General features: G+C 62.7%; 3 protein-coding genes across 6 annotated transcripts; 1 reads left to right on the top strand and 2 right to left on the bottom strand.

Annotated features, from left to right (window-relative positions):
- The first annotated feature begins 425 nt into the window (after positions 1–425).
- ILVBL (ilvB acetolactate synthase like) lies at positions 426–6,718 on the top strand. Of its 4 annotated transcripts, none has more exons than XM_055128522.1 (16): positions 426–582; positions 913–1,060; positions 2,062–2,263; positions 2,337–2,464; positions 2,567–2,705; positions 2,781–2,892; positions 3,315–3,414; positions 3,530–3,627; positions 3,710–3,846; positions 4,425–4,559; positions 5,279–5,393; positions 5,471–5,640; positions 5,717–5,787; positions 5,860–5,931; positions 6,027–6,086; positions 6,215–6,718. In XM_055128522.1, exons 2-16 carry the CDS (start codon positions 923–925, stop codon positions 6,575–6,577), a joined length of 2,040 nt encoding a protein of 679 aa, XP_054984497.1. In that variant the 5' UTR covers positions 426–582; positions 913–922; the 3' UTR covers positions 6,578–6,718. The 4 variants fall into 4 exon arrangements, with proteins under 4 accessions (XP_054984497.1, XP_054984499.1, XP_054984496.1 ...); XM_055128524.1 differs by having other exon boundaries at positions 436–602; XM_055128521.1 differs by lacking the exon at positions 426–582 and adding an exon at positions 624–802.
- Positions 6,719–7,029: 311 nt separating this feature from the next.
- On the bottom strand, positions 7,030–11,736 carry SYDE1 (synapse defective Rho GTPase homolog 1). The gene is made up of 8 exons (XM_055128520.1): positions 11,578–11,736; positions 10,438–10,743; positions 9,741–10,373; positions 9,242–9,456; positions 8,626–8,752; positions 8,329–8,489; positions 7,628–7,853; positions 7,030–7,444 (listed from the first exon to the last, which is right to left on the bottom strand). The coding sequence occupies exons 1-8, from the start codon at positions 11,663–11,665 to the stop codon at positions 7,044–7,046; spliced, it is 2,157 nt and encodes a 718-aa protein (XP_054984495.1). The 5' UTR covers positions 11,666–11,736; the 3' UTR covers positions 7,030–7,043.
- A 2,781-nt stretch (positions 11,737–14,517) lies between these two features.
- On the bottom strand, positions 14,518–15,459 carry LOC101544368 (olfactory receptor 1I1). The gene has a single exon (XM_004616904.2). The coding sequence runs from the start codon at positions 15,457–15,459 to the stop codon at positions 14,518–14,520; it is 942 nt and encodes a 313-aa protein (XP_004616961.2).
- Positions 15,460–17,584: the final 2,125 nt, after the last annotated feature.

Genomic DNA, 17,584 nt, shown 5'->3' with positions numbered 1-17,584 from the left:
CGTGGAAGGCAGAAGCGCTGCGGTGCAGCCCTGGGGGCAGCCCCCGACGGGAGCCACAGTGAGAGCGGCCGGATCCGCCCTGGACGGAACCAGAACTTTGCCCCGCTGACTGACATGGGGAGCGTCCTCAGAGACCGGAAGACGGAGGACAGGAATACTTGGCTTCCCTGGGCCGACATCCCGACTGCGGGACGCTGGCGCCAAAGGCCACGAGCATCGCGGCAGCTCCACGGGAAGTGGACCGAGCCCCAGTCGCTCCGCGGCCGCCGGGCGCGCGGGGCTGGAGCGGATGGGGGCGTATCTTGCAGGGAGGAGAGCCAATGAGGGGTGGGGATGAGGCCGGCGCCAGCCCTGCGCACGCGCACTGAGCCCGGCCCGGGCGCCGCGGCCGCGCCCCCGCATCACGTGACACGAAGGGCGCCGAATTCTTCTGGACTCAGCGCCATTTACTATAGGTGAAGGTTCAAGGACTCTGGCGGGAAGGTTCGGCAAAGCATCCTGATGCCATTGGATCTCAAACTGCCACCTCGGGTCGGGATCAGGCACTTGTGAGGGGCGGAGCGCCTGGCCTCGCCTGTCGAGGTGACGTCACGGGGCCGGAGGTGACGTCACGGGCTGGGCTGGGCTGAGGTTCGGGACTTCCCGGCGGCCCACTGAGGCGGAGGGAGCTGTTCCGCGGCGATTGTGGTGGTTGGTGACGCCGGTGATACCCGGGACCCCGGCTCGTGGGGGCGTAGCCGGAGGCCTTGGGGGCGTGGCCCTACGTTCTTTTGCCACTCGAGGGGCGTGGCCTCGCGGAAAGGCACTTGAGGGGGCCCGGTGTGGGGGTGGGGGATCGGCTGGGCGAGGGGGCGTGGCCCTTCCGTGACACTTGCCTGTGGTCCCCTCCTGCTGGTGACTTTTCTTCTCCAGGCGCCCGCTCATGGAGACTCCTGCGTCCACCGGCCCTGCTGGGAGCTTCCTGCCCTCCTCTCTGCTCCTGGCCTTCAGCGGCACGCTCGTGGCCGCCCTGCTGGGTGCCGCATACCACCTGGGGCTCTTCTATCAATTGGTGCATAAGGTGTGGTAGGCCCCCCCCCCCGAGGGAGGGAGGCAGGCCCGGGACCACCAGCTCGGGAGCGGGTCCGTGGTCACCCCTGCATCTGGGGCAGGGGAGAAGGGCCCGTGGGTGGGGAGGGTTGGTGACCCTTCCCCCATTGCCCAGTTCCTGGGGTACCTTGGACTTTGCCTTTAGGAAGAGATAATGGAGAAACTGCAGTCCCGGGCACCCCGCCCAGCTCCTTCCCTCCACCAGCCATGCCCTCTGCCACTGAGTCTCACCCCCACCTTCCGTGACCCTCTTTTCACAGAGCAGCACCCCCTAGTAGGAACAGAGTGGGCTGTAGGTGGGTTGGAGATAGCTCCGCTGTTGGGCTTTGATTATCTTTCTGGGTTTCATTTTTGTGTTTGGAGCCCTGTGATTTTACAGTACTGTCAGTGATCAGGTTTCAGGAGTATGCCAAAGTTAACGCTTAAGAGGGAATTTTCCTGAGTCTCTCTCAAGCCTCTGGAAGTAGGGGCTCTGTGTTTGCTGTGTACTCCGACTGTGTGCTCACTTACCTTAGAGGACCCTTCTGGGGGGCCTGACCCCACTCTGAAGACCTTTGGGTCTTCAGGGCCCCTCCCTAAGTCCTTAGCTGGGACCAACCTTGATGGCCCATGTGGGTGCCATTGCCCATTGGAGTAGCACTTCTAGCCGTAAGGCCTGTGCCTGTACATGGCTCTGTGCTCTGCCTGGGACGCCGAGGAGGGTGTGGCCGGGGTGGCTGTTGTACAGGCTGCCTGCAGTCCTGCCGATGTGCCCAGCTAAGCCCAGTCTACCAGGTTCTCTGGCTTTTCTCCGCTACTGCCCCACCCTTTGCAGTGGGCACAGTGGAGCCTGCTTCCTCTGGATGCTGAACCCCTCCTGGATACACCTCGCCTCAGCCAAGAGAGGGTCTCAGAGACACACCCTGTCCCGCCGCTCTGGGCCCCACCGCTCTCCCTGCCTGCCAGCCATTTGCTCTTTTTCCTCGGGCCCAGGTGGACAAGGACAGTGTCCAGCATGGTGGGGAGCTGGTGGCAGCTGTGCTGAGAGCCCATGGCGTGCGGTTTCTTTTCACTCTGGTTGGCGGGCACATCTCTCCGATCCTGGTGGCCTGCGAGAAGCTGGGGATCCGTGTAGTGGACACCCGCCATGAGGTCACCGCTGTCTTTGCTGCTGATGCCGTGGCCCGCCTGAGTGGTGAGGACAGAGTGGGTTGGGGGCTGGTCAGCCCTTTGAGGGGCTGGGCACAACTGTCATGCATCTGTCTCAGGGACGGTGGGCGTAGCCGTGGTGACAGCAGGCCCTGGGCTCACCAACACCGTGACGGCTGTAAAGAATGCTCAGATCGCGCAGTCCCCTGTCCTGCTCTTGGGTGGGGCTGCCAGCACCCTGCTGCAGGTACCCTGGCAGGGACACACCCCAGGGGGCCTGGGGGGTGTGGCAGGCCCTGGAGAGCCTCTGGTACTCAGATGTGACTCCTTGGGCCCTTATCTTTGCCAGAACCGGGGCGCGCTCCAGGCCATCGACCATATGTCCCTGTTTCGGCCTCTCTGCAAGTTCTGTGCCTCGGTGTGGAGGGTGCGTGACATTGTGCCCACCCTGAGGACCGCTCTGGCTGCTGCCCAGTCAGGAACTCCAGGTAGAGGGGGTGCTTGAGGGTCAGTGGCCCAGGCTGGGCTGGACATGCAGATATACAGCTTTCCTGCCCCCACAGGCCCTGTCTTCGTGGAGTTGCCCATTGACGTGCTGTACCCCTATTTCCTGGTCCGGAGGGAGATGGTCCCCAGCAAGCCACCCAGGGACCTCATGGGTCACCTGGTATTCTGGTGAGCAGCCCCCCTCTCTCTGACACCCCCACACCACGTCCGTGCCCCAAACCAGGCACCTACATGAGACTCCTGGCAGCAGCGAATCGGCGGCCTATGGGCTGTCGCAGTTCTGCCGTCCAGTGCTCAGTCCTGGGGCTCTGCGGCTCTGTGGAGGCTGGGACTGGAAGCGTGTCACCCCTTTCCGGAGTGATCAGGAGGGCAGGAGGGCAGGGCCGCTGGGCGTGGAGGCCGCTCGCCAGGCAACGGCAGACCCGGGACTGCAGCGGGCCTGTGTGTGCTCAGAGCCGCACAACTGGCCTGAGGGTCTGTCAGGGTGGGTAGTCAGTGGAGGCACCAAGGGGATGCGGGTGTGTGTGCAGCCAGGGCCCTCGGCCCCCTCCCCATCACTCCTGGTGGCCTTATTCCTCTCCCCTTCCCAGGTACTTAGAGAATCACCTTGCCAACCTGTTTGCTGGAGCCTGGGAGCCACGGCCCGTGGGGCCTCTGACCCTGGACATCCCTCAGGCGTCCCCTCAGCAGGTGACTGGTCTTATCCTGCCAGGGATCTTCATGTGGCAGGACGGCATCTCTCCACGGGGGCTGTGATCTCCATCATCGCTGGGGGTCGGCCCTCTGAGTCCCACCTCTCCCCTAGGTGCAGCGCTGTGTGGAGATCCTCAGCCGGGCCAGGAAGCCCCTTCTGGTGCTGGGGAGCCAGGCCTTGCTGCCTCCGACCCCCGCCGACAAGCTTCGGTGAGAGGTCTCAGTTGCCCTCATCTTGGTCCCTGGGGCCTGGGGGCAGGGCCACTCACCTCTGCCCTGCCTGGCCCCTCAGGACAGCAGTGGAAACCCTGGGTGTTCCTTGCTTCCTGGGCGGCATGGCACGGGGGCTGCTGGGCCGCAACCACCCGCTGCACATCCGGCAGAACCGCAGTGTTGCCCTCAAGAAGGCTGACGTGGTCCTGCTGGCAGGTGAGTCTCGCTCCCTCCCGGACTGCCCCTGCTCTCTGCCCTGCATGTCAACTCTTTGTCCCATGCCCCCCTCCTGGAGCCACCCTCTCCCTCTCGGTGTTGGGATCAGCGTGAGGCCTGCAGGTTGGAGATGCTTAGCAGGTGCAAGATGTGGGTGCGCCACATCCTCCCAGGCGTTCCCGCCACCTGATCTGTCCCCTGAAGAGTACTAGTCCTGCCAGATGCGGCCACTTGTGCCCTTTAGCTGCTGCTGTGGGGGACCAGCTCCTGTTGGGGTTGGCTGGCCCCTGGTTGTTCGGTGTGGCCTCGGCTGGACAGTGAGGCTGTCACACCTCCTTCCCATCCCCCGCCTCCTGGCCCCCGGCAGGCAAGCCTTGTGCCTGGTGATGGAGGTGAGTGGCTGCCTCCAGGCCTCTGGGGGCCCAGCTCTGGCACCTGCAGCTGCTGTGCTCTGTGGCCCACACACACCTCAGGGTAGCCAGGCTGGGCTGCATGGCCTTTGCTGGTGGCCCCGAGCTGGAGGGTGAGGGGCCTGGGGGACAGGAAGAAAGCAGCAACCCCACCCACTCGCCCCCCAGGAGCCGTGTGTGACTTCCGCTTGTCCTATGGCCGTGTGCTCAGCCGCAGCAGTCAGATCATCATCGTCAACCGGAACCGGAAGGAGATGATGATGAACTCAGACATGTTCTGGAAACCCCAGGAGGCTGTGCAGGGTGCGTGTGCTCCCTCTGCCCCGCATGTGTTCTGTGGCTACTCTTCTGGCCCTCTCCTCCAGGCACTTGCTGCTGACTTGAGCAGGCACCCTGCCCCAGGGCACCCCGTCCTCTAGACCCTTGGAGCTCTCAGCTGGAGGTGCTAGGAGCGTGCTTTGGCCTCTCCCCCGCCTGGCCCCACCATGTGCCTTCCTGCTCCACTCTGCAGGGCTCCCCACTGCATTTGTGATGTGCCTTTCTGGCTAGCACATTGGGGTGGCATCATTGCCTTTGTCTCAGGGAGGGTCTGGCTAGCAGCCGGTGGGCAGCGAGTTGGTGCTGGTAACAGACCCAAGACGGAAGGACAGGCTGGAGCAAGCGCCCCTGTGGCCATGAGTCAGTGTTTGCAAAGTGCTGCCAAGGCAGAACCCGTTTCCCTTTTCTTGCCCCCTGCCCACTGGCTGGTGGAGGTGCTAGGCTGGTGGAGGTGAGGGGTGGACAGAACCATCTGTGGTTGCGTGATGCAGATGCAGAGCTCGATGAATCTTGGCTGTTGCTCGGTCCTTGTCCTTCCTTCTCCATGCTGCCACTCCAGGTTCCTGTGGCTCTGCCGTGTCTCGCCCGCTGGCCCTGAGAGGCCTGTCCCTCCCACTGGGACCCACTGGCTTCCTGCTGTGTGTGGGTCCCTGGAGTGGGGAGGTGGGTCCCCATCCCGTAGCTGTGCCCTCTTCCTTCTCCAGGAGACGTGGGCTCCTTCATGCTGAAGCTGGTGCAGGGCCTTCGGGGCCAGACCTGGGCCTCAGACTGGGCTGAAGAGCTGCGGCAAGCTGACCGGCAGAAGGAGCAGACCTTCCGGTGGGGCTGTGGAAGTGGGCAGGGCTGGGCTTTCTGGCCAGCCTGCTGCCTCCTGCTGACCACCTGACTTGGTACAGGGAGAAGGCCCTGCAGCCCGTAGCCCAGCACCTGAACCCTGTCCGGGTGCTGCAGCTGGTGGACGAGGCCCTGCCTGAGAACTCGGTCCTGGTAGTGGACGGTGGGGACTTTGTGGGCACTGCCGCCCACCTGGTCCAGCCCCGAGGACCCCTGTGCTGGCTTGACCCTGGTAAGGAAGCGGTCCCTTGGACAGGAGCACGGGCACTGGGTGCTCTGCACTCACCTGCCCTCTCCCCCTTTCCTAGGGGCCTTCGGGACTCTGGGAGTTGGTGCTGGGTTTGCACTCGGGGCCAAGCTCTGCCGGCCTGAGGCTGAGGTGAGTTGGGCACGGGAGGCAGGGAGGAGGCTACCTGGTGGGTTTGGACCTCCCAACTCTCCTTCCCTGCAGGTGTGGTGCTTGTTTGGGGATGGAGCTTTTGGCTACAGCCTTATTGAATTCGACACCTTTGTCAGACACAAGGTGAGCGGCTGCCCCAGAGAATTCTGAGAGATGTTGAGGCAGGTCAAGCTTTGGGGTGAGGCAGCTGGGCGGCCTGGCCTCCTCTCTGCTTGCAGGTCCCAGTGATAGCCCTGGTTGGCAACGATGCTGGCTGGACACAGATTTCCCGAGAACAGGTGCCCAGCCTGGGCAGCAATGTGGCATGCAGCCTGGCGTTCAGTGGTGAGGGGTCCGGCCAGGGGGTGTGTGTGGGCAGATGATGGCTTCCCTCCATGCCACCATCTGATTATGTCTCCCCTTTTAGAATACCACAAGGCGGCCATGGGGCTTGGGGCCCAGGGTCTGCTCCTCTCACAGGACGAGGATCAGGTGTCACAGGTGCTGCAGGAAGCCCAGAAGCAGTGCCAAGCGGGCCACCCCGTGGTGGTCAACATCCTCATTGGAAGGACTGACATCCGTGACGGCTCCATCTCCATGTAGGGTCTGGTGCCAGCTGCTCTGGGGTCTCCCTGGGAGCGCCCCGGGCCTTCCTTCTCATTCACACCAAATAAATCACCTGCCGGCTGGCGAGAAGTCACTCAGACCTGTGCATGCTGATTTATTGTCCAGAGATGGCAGTGAGGCAGTGGTGGAGCAGACAGTGCCGACTCCCGCCTGTGGCACATGAGGGTGTCTGGGCCCTGCTAACTCTCTTCCCCCCTTGGTGGCCCTCCAGAGCCTCTGACGCGCATCCCAGGCCTGTGCACACACACTGGCCCTCACATACATACATATAGACAGACACACACACACACACACACGGAAGCAATAAATAGTTCCGTACCAAACTGCCCCAGCCCAACACTTCAGGTGGGACCCCTCCACAAGGAAGGTTTTGTAAGTGCTCAACGGTCTCGGGTGGGGGGAGGAGGGAAGGAGCAGACCCTTTCCACAGACCCCTTTGCAGCTGTGGCCGCCCGACTGAGTCAGAGCCCAGAATCGGGGTGACCCCTACCCTGTGCAAACAACGTGTGGGGACAGCCCTCGGCCCAGGGAGGAGCAGAGTGCAGTGCTCAGAGCGAATACTGATTGGGCTGGCAGCAGCGAGAGCGGGCTCACAGTGGCTGTTTCCCCACGTGGACGGGGGACGGGCCTCAAAGGCACACGTGGATCTGCTTGGAGAGCTCTCGCTCCAGGTCCAGGATCAGGGCATCGAAGTCCTTGAGATTCAGGTGCGGATTGAAGGGCGCCTCGAATGCGTCGAAGTTGGCGGCGGCCTGGGGCGCTCCAGCGTCAGCATCGTCGTCGTCGTCGTCGTCGTCGTCGTCGTCACTGTCGCTCCCCGTCACGTGGTCGTAGTCGGGCCCGGACAGGAAGTCCCGCCCGCACACGCTCCAGTCGCCGGCGTAGCGGTTGCTTGGGGGGCTCTCGGGGCCGCCGCGGCCTCGGGGCCGAGTCACCACTTCAGGGGCCGCTAGCGGTAAGTGCAGTGACTGCTGTCGTTTGGGCCGAAGGCACGGGGCAAGTTCCGGGGCTTCCGGGCCCCTATGGGGATCTACGACAAAGGGTTTGGTTGACGTCACGTCCAGGCCGGGGTTTCATCGACACAGGCAACCGAGCTGCTTGGCAGGACCGCATCAAGTGTGTATTCGCCAACCCGTAAGGAAGGGGCGTGACCCTCCCCAAGCCCCACCAATCAGCTGCCCGAAAAACCGGGGCAGGAGCAGGCCGGGCTCACCTGGCCAGGACTGCAGTAGGTAGTGCAACACCTCGATGTGGCGCTTGAAATCCACTGCGTTGGCGAGGCCCGGGCCCGAGCTGCGCACACGGGACCTGCTGGGGGTCTGGCGCGCAGGCAGCAGCACTGGACCGAAGCACACAGCTAGATTTTGCGGGGTCATGCGGTTGTGGGCGTGAAAGGAGGACACAAGGCGCAGGTGGTCCAGGAGAAGTGTCAGTGTGGCCTGAGAGAAGAGGGGTGGGAACGCATGATGTGGGAACGCAGAGCCAGATCCCTGGGACTGGGGAACCTCAGATGCAAATGTCACATCTGGAAGATAGCCTGGCATGGGCTGACCCATTTCCTTGCCACTGTGCTGGAGAGGAGACAGTGTTTTGGAACGGCAGAACCAGGACTTGAACCCTATGCTCTGTATGGCAGGCAGGGCAGACTGCGTTTCCACATGTTTAGCATGGAGTTTAGCATGGAGGCAGATAGCGCCAAGGAGTGGTTCCACAGCCCAAGATCTCCCTTCTGATTGGGCACCTTACTCACGGGCTCTATGCCTCAGTTTCCACATCTGCGAGGCGGAGATGCTAAAAGCAACCCTGCTTTCTAGTGTTGTGTGTAATATTGCCGAAGCCAGGGCAGGGCCAGGTCTGGATGGACCGCTGTACTGGCCTTCTGAGTGCTATCTGCTACCACCAGACCCAACTCACCTTCTCCACATCTGGCAGGCAGTTGAGGAGCTCTCGAGTGCTCTCAGTGCTCGGGGGTGCCCTGCTGGTGGGCCCTCGGGCCATGGTCTCCAGCACCACCTGGTAGAGGGGCTGGGTGATGAGCGGTGTGGGCAGCTCCCTTAGGTAGTCCTTGAGGATGCCTGTGGACACAGGCCCCCTCTGGTCAGCAGGAGGGTGAAGGCCAGGGACAGGGAAGGAGAAGGAGAAGGGCAAGCATAGGAGGCTGAGAGCAAGGCTGGACACGGGGCAGGTTTCCACCAGGACCCAGGGATTGACCGGTGATGACGTTGATATCTGGGTACAGGTCCTCAGAGAGGCAGACAGCTGCACTGTCCCGTTCAAACGCATCCCGAAGCTCTTTCTTCACGGCTGCTGAGCCGCACAGGCGGTATAGCCCCACAACCTGCGGGGGGCAGCCAAAAGGGGCCACAGAATGGTCGTGTGAGGTGGGGCTGGAAGTGGGGCCCAGGGTGGCAGTCAGAACTGTGGCCTGAGAGGTGGGGGGATGGCTGTCACCTCAGTGCTCCCCTGGCACCTGTCACGGGGTCCCTACCTGGCTGCCTGTACTGCCTCCTCCCAGGTACTCACCTCCCTGATTCAAAATGCTGACAGCTGACAGTCATCTGCCTCTTCTGGAAGCCTTCCCTGCCCTCCTCAAGGAGGTTCTGCTTTACATGTATTGACCCCTGCACGGACCACTGGGGGCTCATAACTGGATGTGTCTTAACACCAACTGCAGCTCGCAGTGCGGGCCTTCAGCCTCAGCGCATGCTGTGGGGGCATGGCTTTCCCCATCAGACTGGGTCCAGGAGGACGGATTCTGGGCTGCTGCCTGATGGACAGGGAGGGCCATACGCTCTGGGAGCGGCCTGGGCCGGGGCGAGGGGCTCACCCGCAACCCGCGGCGCTCGATCTGCCCGACGCACTTCTGGATGATGAGGGGCACCTGGCCGGGCGGCTTCTCCCGCTCCACCAGCAGCGACAGGGGCAGCCCGAAGACGCGGGGCTCTGCTGAGCCGGGAGCTTCCCGTTGCTCTGAGAGGGTCAGCTTGGCATACAGCAGTCCCTGGGGCTCGAGGCTAACAGCCAGCTGCTGGGCCTGGCAGCCTGAAGACACAGGTGCAGCTGAGTGGGATCCGCCGCACACACTTGGCGGTCGGCCTCCCAACTCCAGACCCTTCTGCTCTGCAGCTCCAAGCCATGCCAGCCCGGATCCACTTGACCCCAAGCAGGCCACTGCCTCTGAGACCGCTCTAGAGCACGTCCACCCGCACGACCCCCCAAATCACGCTCCCAAATGATGTCCCTTCCCTCTTGGTCGCCACTGCAAGGTTGGGTGTCCCTGGCAGGGCCCTGGGCCCGGCACGGCGGTCCTTGGCTGTGTATCCTACCTCGGAAGACCGTGGGCAGCAGCACCGCGCCTTGGGCACATGGCCGGTGGCGCCGGACGCCAGGGTCCCACGCCAGCACCAGTGCCCGCAGCAGCTGCGCGGCCTCGAGCTCCAGGTGGAAAGTGTGGTCCAGCCGCAGGAAGTCGGGGCCAGCGCGCAGTGGCCCAGTGCGGGCTCGCGCCACGCCGTCCACCTGCAGCAGGCAGTAGAGGTCCCGCGGGGCGGCCCCGGGCGCCGGCCGCAGCCCCCCGAGCCCGCACAGGTGCAGGCTGAGGCGGCCCCAGAGCGCGGCCGGGGGCACCCGCGCGCCCCCCGCGTCCGCCTCGTAGGGCCGGAAGGCGGCGGGCGACGGTGGCCCCGTCGGCCGCTCCGGAGAGTCGCCGTCGCTGAGGTGGCCAGCTCGCGGGGTCGCCGCCGCCCGGCCCGGGGTGCCCACGCTGCTGTCCAGGTGGTAGCGGCTGATGACGGAGCCCGCGGGTGCCGCCCGCTCGCGCTCCCGGCCCGCACGGCTGCTCCGCAAGCTCAGGCGGCGCCGCAGCTCCGGCAGCTTCCTCATCTTCAGGGACAGGCGCCGGGCGGGCCCCGGGGACTTGGTGCGCGACGCCTTGGGGGGCGGGCTGCCGGGGGCGGTACCTGCGGAGGGCATCCGTCAGGCGCAGCCCGCGGTCCAGCCCGGCCGCGGGGCGTCTCTGCTCACCTGGCGCGTCCGACGCCGGCTGCGCCGCAGGCCGGGGGTCCTCCTCGGGGATAGGGTTGTACCAGATCTCCCCCGCCGGCTCGCCGGTGCCAGGCGCACGGGGCCCCGCGGCCGCCTCCTCCGGGGGCTTGGCTCCGCTCAGCACCCACCGGCGGCTGCTGGGCTCCAGGCTCTGCAGGTACACGCCGCGGGCCGGGCTCCGGGAGGGCTCGGGGCTGGGCGCCCCCTCTGCTCCCGCCGGGAGCCCTTCTGGCGCCTGGGCTTCTGGCTCCAGGGGGCTGGGCGCAGGGGGCTGGGCAGGCCGGCCTTGGAGGAGAGAAGGGAATGAGAGCCCAGAGCAGCTGCAGGCCAGTGGCCGCGGCCAGTCGAGAGCCCTGACCCATGCCTCTCCCCTCCTGCCGGCCCTCGGATCTTGGTCGTGGCAGCCCCCCACAACTGTCCGCCAGATTTTCCTACCCGCCCGGGCCCCTCCCTCCCTGGCCAGGGCTGTTTCCTGTGTGCTGGGCCCTGTCTCCTCGACCCCTGCCTTCTGCACTTCCTGTCCTCAGGGGCTCGCTTTTCTCAGGACTGGGCTGCCCCCACCTCTAGCCCTGACCCAGGGGTCTCAGCATGATCAGAAGAGCTGAGCCCTTTGCAACCCCGGAACTCTTCCCTGTTCCTCAGTTTCCCCCATTCTCACCCAGAGGGCAGTTTCCTGAAGCCGCCTGCCCTGGTAGCTTCCCAGCCAGTGGTGAGCAGGTGGGGCTGGGGGAGCTGGGGGGGACAGGGATACCCAGCCTCACCGGCAGGAGACCTACAGGGATGGGTGCCTCTGGCCGCCCCGCGGGGCCTGCAGCGCTCGCCTGGGCCCCATTTCCTGTCGGGCAGGCGAGGTCCCCTCCTTGGCCTCCCAAGGAGCCCGCAGCCTTGGCATCCCCGAGCGCACATAACGGTCTGTGCCCCCTCTCCCGAGCTCCTCCCTCTTGGGACCCTTGCCCTCCTCGGGACTTTGCCCGGATCCGCAGGGGCCTTCCCAGGGCGCCCCCCGCCCCCCGCCCAGTCCCTGCTCCTCAGGTCCTGGGCCGCTGGATCCTGGACCGGGCCACGGGGCTCCGTGCCCCCCCGCCCCTGTCCCTCCCCTGCCACCCGCTCCCAGCTCACCATGCTCCTTGGCGTCCGACTTTTTCCGGGGAAGTTTCTCCCGGCCCCGCAGGCGGGAGAAGGTTTTCCTGAGCAGCGGCTCGGCCATGCTGGGGCCCCACCGCCGGCCAGAGCGCCCCGCTGCGCCCCGTGCTCCCCGCCCGCCCGCCGGCCCGCCGGCCCCCCGCCCCGAGCCCGCAGGAAGCGCATTCCGGGAATGCTTGGCAAAAACTTTTTTTTCTCCCCTTCCCGCGGCCCGAGCAAGCGATGCTGGGAGATGTAGTCGCCCGGGGTTCTGGGCCCGTTCCCGGTTCCCAGCCCAGCTTGGCTTGGTGGCAAAGGCTCGGGGCTGGAGGGACCCCCCGCATGTGGGAACTGGAAGCCCCTGTCCCTGTAATGGATGCAGGGGACAGCCTGGGCACGCCAGGGCTGAGGGTGGCAGCGACAGGAGTGACCGTCCTGTGGGACAGCTCTGCCTGGACTCATCACAGCTGCAGAGAGTGAAGCTGCGCTCCCTTTGCTGGCCCGGCCACAGACTCCAGGGGAGCTTGGACTGTCCAGAGCTGTGCCGGTGGCTGGACTGCCCCCTTGCACACTCTGCCCCTGCTCCCGGGTCCTGCCCTCAGTACATGTGCCAGGCTCCCAGGTCTCTCTGCCCAGAAGCCGACCGACGCCTTGTGAACATCTAGCGCCGCCTTTTCCTTCTGCTTGCCGGCTGCTGCTGCCCTCCCAGGAGGCCCCTGCCCGCCCCTTTCCCCCGCTGCCCTGCTCGGGAGGGATCCCTCTGCTTCCTCCCGGTAACCTCTGGCTGCTCCGTGCCAGAAATGTGCACTGCAGAAATGTGCCTGCTGTGTGACCATGTCCACCACAGACACTTGGACGGCCCTGTCTGCCTTGCCTGTCCCCTGTGTGGCCTCCCTGTGGGCCGACTGCCCTGGAGCTGACAGCAGTTTCTGAAGTGCAGGGGTGAAGGTGCCACTGGGTGGAGTGGGGCCTTATTAACCACATGCCACTTTGGGTCACTTTGTTTGTGGATTACAGATGCCACCCTTGGGTCCCAGACAGGGTATGAGGAACCTCTGAGGTGGCCTAGCCTATCTCCTGTGGAAGGTCACACAGGATGGTACTTTTCAGACAAGCTTCCTGCCATCCAGGCCAAGCCGTAGATTCGAAAAGTGGAAGCTTTCTCCTGGCTTCCTTCTTCTTCTTCTTCTTCTTTTTTTTTTTTTGCTTTTTGGATCACACCCGGCAATGTACAGGGGTTACTCCTGGCTCTTCACTCAGGAATTACTCCTGGCTGTACTCAGGATGCTGGGATTCGAACCCGGGTCGGCTGCATGCAAGGCAAACGCCCTACCTGCTGTGCTATCGCTCCAGCCTCTCCTGGCTTCTTTCTTGAGGGGATCTTTGTGGAAGTTTGCTGGCTGGATGTTTTGGAATCCCAGTGCCAGGTAGCTAAGTTAGAGGGAGGAAGCCACGGGTTGGGGGGCAGGAAGGAACACTATTCAGCAAGATTCAAATGGCCAGATCCATGTCTGCAGCATTTGTTATTTTCTCAAAGAAAGGAGTGCAACTTACTGTATTTACCTCACAGTTTGAAGATAAGAAGACGTGGAAAGTTGATATTAGTAATATTTCTAATTTGTCTTGGTGACAGCAATACATTTCTGTTTTAATGCAACAGTAAAGCATGAAAGACTGCATTGTGTGACATGCAAAATAATGTGAAATCAGTTTCAGAATCCACAGATAGTTTCTTAGGTGCTGAACTATGCCCATTTCTGCAAGTAGGTCAGTGTTGGCTCGAGACTCCCCCACGCTGAGATTTACTCTCTGGCTCTTTGCAAACTTGTCCCTTGAGGACAGCCCCGTGCTGCCTGGGCACAAGCCCACTGCTTGCACACATGGAGCCTGATTCGCAGGGGCCGCCCAGGCCTGGCCAGCTGAAGGAGCGCCTGTTCACAGTCCTTGGGACCGGAAGGGCCGCTCCCGCCACCTAGTGGCCGTTATCTGGAGTTGCAGTGCACAGGGTTTGCTTTGTTTGGTTTTTGTTTTGCTTTTGGGTTTTGCTGTAGTTTTAACAGCATCTGGGCCAGGACCTTTTCACCAGTCTCCTACATCCCAAATCTCTGCAGTGCCCATCACCCCTGTCCCTGCCTGAGATCCTGAAACTGTTGGTGCAGCATTTACAACCCCCGGGAGTTGTTAGGATGGATTGCCTCACCCCTTCCTGCCCTGGCCTGCTGCTCTGGATTCGGGAACCTTGCGAGCATCAAGACTGCCTGCCTGCCCTCCCCTCCCCTCCCTTTCCTTCCTACCTGCCTGCCTCTTCTCCCCTCCCCTCACCTCCCTTCCTGCCTGCCTGTCTACCTGCCTCCCCTCCCTTCTTCTCCCCTCCCTCCCTCCCCCTCCCTCCCTCCTTCCCTCCCTCGGTTCCTTCCTTCCTTCCTTCCTTCCTTCCTTCCTTCCTTCCTTCCTTCCTTCCTTCCTTCCTTCCTTCCTTCCTTCCTTCCTTCCTTCCTTCCTTCCTTCCTCTACTTTTCTGGGGTGGCCACACCTGGAGGTGCTCAGGACTCCCTCCTAGCTCTGTGCTCTGTGATCCTCTTGGGGCTTTGGAGGCCAGGTGTGGTGCTGAGTGTCGGACCTCGCCTGGGCATGTGCAAGGCAAGCTCCTTTCCATCGTACTTCTTCTCTGACACCTGGAAAATTGCTTCTTGTTTAAGCTGCAAAGCTCTTTGCTTGGTTCCCCTCCTTATTACATTTCCCCCTTTCTAAAACTCTCTGGCCTGTCTGGAAGGAGCAGATGGCATGAGCATTAGCCTATGTGCAGGACAATTTGGCAATTTTCTGGACACTTAGAAGCGCAGTGAAAAACTAGCTTGCTCCCTGGGAGCAGGACCGCACAGCCTTCTGCTCCACGGCCACCGTGTCCTGGAGAGCTGGGCCCACCAGCCATCTGCCTTAGGCCTGAGCTGGGGCCACTTTGCCCACGAGCTTCCTCAGAGCCGCCTTCATGTCCCTGTTCCTCAGGCTGTAGATGAAGGGGTTGAGGAAGGGGATGATCACGCCGTACATCAGGGCGGCGCCCTTGTCCTTCTGGGAGGAGGAAGCAGATGCCGGCAGCAGGTACACAGCGAAGATGGTGCCATAGAACAGAGACACCACAGTGAGGTGGGAGCCACAGGTGGAGAAGGCTTTCCATTTGCCCTGAGCAGACGGGATCTTGAAGACTGTGCGGAAGATGCAGACGTAAGAGAAGACCGTGATCACGAGAGGGCTGAAGCCCATGATGATGCTGAAGGCAAAGACCACCAGCTCGTTGAGGCGCGTGTCTGAGCAGGAGAGTTTCAGCAGGGGCATGAGGTCACAGAAGAAATGGGGGATCTCAGCACGGGCACAGAAGGTCAGCCGAGCCATGAGCGAGGTGTGGATGATGGACTGGATGTTGGGGATCATCCAGGAGACCCCCACGAGCAGCCCACAGACACGGGGGCTCATGATGGCAGAGTAGCGCAGAGGGCAGACAATGGCCACAAACCGATCGATGGCCATCACGGCCAGGAGGAAGGTGTCCAGTGGCCCAAGCAGATGGAAGGTATACATCTGGGCCAGGCAGCCCACAAAAGGGATGGCCCGGCTATGGGTGTGGAGGTCCACCAGCATCTTGGGGACGGTGGTGGATGAGAAGAGGATATCGACGAGGGAAAGGTTGCACAGGAAAAAGTACATGGGCGTGTGCAGGTGGGTGTCCGTGAGGATGGCCAGGGTGATGAGCAGGTTCCCGGCCACGGTGACCACGTACATGGGCAGGAACACCCAGAACAGGAGGGTCTGCTGAGCCGGCTCTGCCGAGAACCCCAGCAGGATGAATGTGGAGACTCTGGTCTGGTTTCCCAGCTCCATGGGCAGCCTGTGTCTGCTGGAGAGAGAGGAGGGATCCCCGATCTCTGGGAGCTGGAGGGGGTACAGCACCAGCACCATGTGGCTCTGTGGTGGTGCTTGCAGTCCTTGAATTAGAGCCCTCTGTGGCCAGCAGCGAGGCAGGGAGGGAAGAGGTTGGCAGGGCCAGTCCAGCATGGCCACAGAGAAGGGCCGGCTGAGGTGTGGGCGGGGTGGGGGGACTCTGTGGAAGGAGCCCGGGGGCTGGGTTTGTTCCTGGGAGGGACATGGGCTCTCTGTCCCGGCTATTAAGAAGGGGCTCTGAGGGGTCTCCTGAGCCTTTGTAAGCTGCGTATTTTAGAGGATAATGGGGCTCTCCTGCTTGAGGTCCCTGAGTGTGGGACGTGGAGAGTGTCTGTGGCCAGCATTTACTGGCCAAGACCATTCCCAGGTAGTATCTGCCTTCCCTGCTGGGGAAGGTGGCCCTTCCCCTCTCCTGGACAGGGGGCTGGCCCTTCCCCTCTCCTGGACAGGGGGCTGGCCCTTCTTCTCTTTCAGGAGAAGAGCGTGTATTTCACAGAGGACACTTGCCAAGCCTCATCTTTCCAGCAGTTTCCCTTCATGGAGCCCATTTCTTACCTGGTTGAGCCCCATGTCTTGTAGCCAGTTGCTGACAAGAACCTCTCAATGGGGTCTTGGGGGATATTTGTGAGTCCAGGCAGTTCGGCTCTGCTCTGTGTGGGACTTACCGTGATGACCCAGAGAGATCTCCTTGGGCACAGGCTAACGCCCCTCTCTCCTCTGCTCAAGACCTGCTGCCTCCCTCCCTGGCTGCCTTTCTGAGCATGGCTGCTCATGGCCAGGAAATCAGAGGAGGCTTTTTGGAACAGAACCGCACCACCCCCTCGCTCTGGGAGGCAGACACTCCCGTCTCGCGCCCCCACCTTCCAGGGCCTCGGTTTGAAGAATCACCTGAAGCTTGTGGGTGTGAGGTCAGGGAGTCCTGTGAGAACTTAGCAGAGATGGTCCCAGAAAGGCGTGGTGGCCTGGAGGGTGCCCAGGCAAGAGAGAGAGCTAGAGACAGGCGGGGAGAGAGAGGAAAGTAATGGAGAGAGAAGGTGAGACAAGGGGGAGGAGATGGGAGAGAGAGCGACAGCAGAGGGAGAGGAAGGAGGAGAGAGGGTGAGAAGAGGGAGGGCCAGTGTCCTGTGGTGAGAGAGATGGCAAGGCAGATAGGAAGTTTGGCTGCATCACCTCCTCCTGGCAGCCTGCAGAGATCTCCTATGAAGGCTTGTGTTCTTTTCAAGGGCTTCAGATAGTTATGAGGGTTTGTAAGGTAAAGCTTAGCTTCTTAGGCTGCGTGTGCAAGCCTGGGAACCCCTCCCTGGCAGGATGCCGCTGACCGTGTTCGGTTGTGGACATGAAGTCCTGGAGAGTGTCTCACCCCCAGAGCACCCACCTCATCACTAATGGGGGACTTGGGGGGGGGTGCCGAAGTTCCGGGCGTGGCTGGAGGTGCTTCCAGTGCCTGGGTCCATACTACTTTGCTACTGGGGGCAGGAGCCCCGTGGTAAAGGAAAGCTGTTGTCACCACAGACCCCTCTGTTGTCCCCCTCAGGATCTGCAGAGTCCTGCCTGTCCCCGTGACTGCTCCCTTCCTTCCCTCTGCCTCTCTGTCTCTGTCTGTGTCTCTGTCTCTCTCTGTCTCTCCAGGTAGGATGAGTTCCTCTGGCCCATCCTGCTTAGCCCACGCCCCTTCTCTACCCTCACTGACTTACCGGGCCAGACTTCTGAGCACGGTGGCCTTGGGCGGCCTCCTCCCCTGGTGGTGCCTGCAGCCTGAGGTGTGCGCTGGGCTTCCCGGGCCGGGCATGGGAGAGGTGTCCACGGGCAGCCGGGGGGTGTGGCTGGCGTCTGTGTGGGGAGTCTGGGTGCCCCAGCTGGGGCAAGTGAGCGGGCTGGGACTCAGCTGGGTATTTATGGTGTGGGGGCTCTCAGGGCCCCATTCCCCTGGCTCCTTGTTAGGAGGGAAACTGCTAATCGTCACTCCTCACTCTTGCCCCCCGGGACCCCTCTCTGGGGTCTGTGTGCTCTGGGAGGAAGGTGGGGGGAGGAGTCGGGACTCTGTGGACTCTGTGGCACTGAGATG

The sequence above is a fragment of the Sorex araneus genome, chromosome 2 (assembly GCF_027595985.1).
Source record: "Sorex araneus isolate mSorAra2 chromosome 2, mSorAra2.pri, whole genome shotgun sequence".
Classification (NCBI taxonomy): Eukaryota; Metazoa; Chordata; class Mammalia; order Eulipotyphla; family Soricidae; genus Sorex; species Sorex araneus.
This window is presented reverse-complemented; position numbering and strand designations above follow the sequence as displayed.

Excerpts from the sequence above, each read along its gene's own strand:
- ILVBL (XM_055128522.1), top strand. The coding sequence starts at position 923 with ATGGAGACTCCTGCGTCCACCGGCCCTGCTGGGAGCTTCCTGCCCTCC. Across the intron at positions 2,706-2,780 it reads TGCCCAGTCAGGAACTCCAG|GCCCTGTCTTCGTGGAGTTG; the intron begins GTAGAGGGGGTG and ends CTGCCCCCACAG. Across the intron at positions 6,087-6,214 it reads CACAGATTTCCCGAGAACAG|AATACCACAAGGCGGCCATG; the intron begins GTGCCCAGCCTG and ends CTCCCCTTTTAG.
- SYDE1 (XM_055128520.1), bottom strand. The coding sequence starts at position 11,665 with ATGGCCGAGCCGCTGCTCAGGAAAACCTTCTCCCGCCTGCGGGGCCGG. Across the intron at positions 10,374-10,437 it reads GCCGGCGTCGGACGCGCCAG|GTACCGCCCCCGGCAGCCCG; the intron begins GTGAGCAGAGAC and ends TGCCCTCCGCAG. Across the intron at positions 7,854-8,328 it reads GCCTGCCAGATGTGGAGAAG|GCCACACTGACACTTCTCCT; the intron begins GTGAGTTGGGTC and ends CTCTTCTCTCAG.
- LOC101544368 (XM_004616904.2), bottom strand. The coding sequence starts at position 15,459 with ATGGAGCTGGGAAACCAGACCAGAGTCTCCACATTCATCCTGCTGGGG.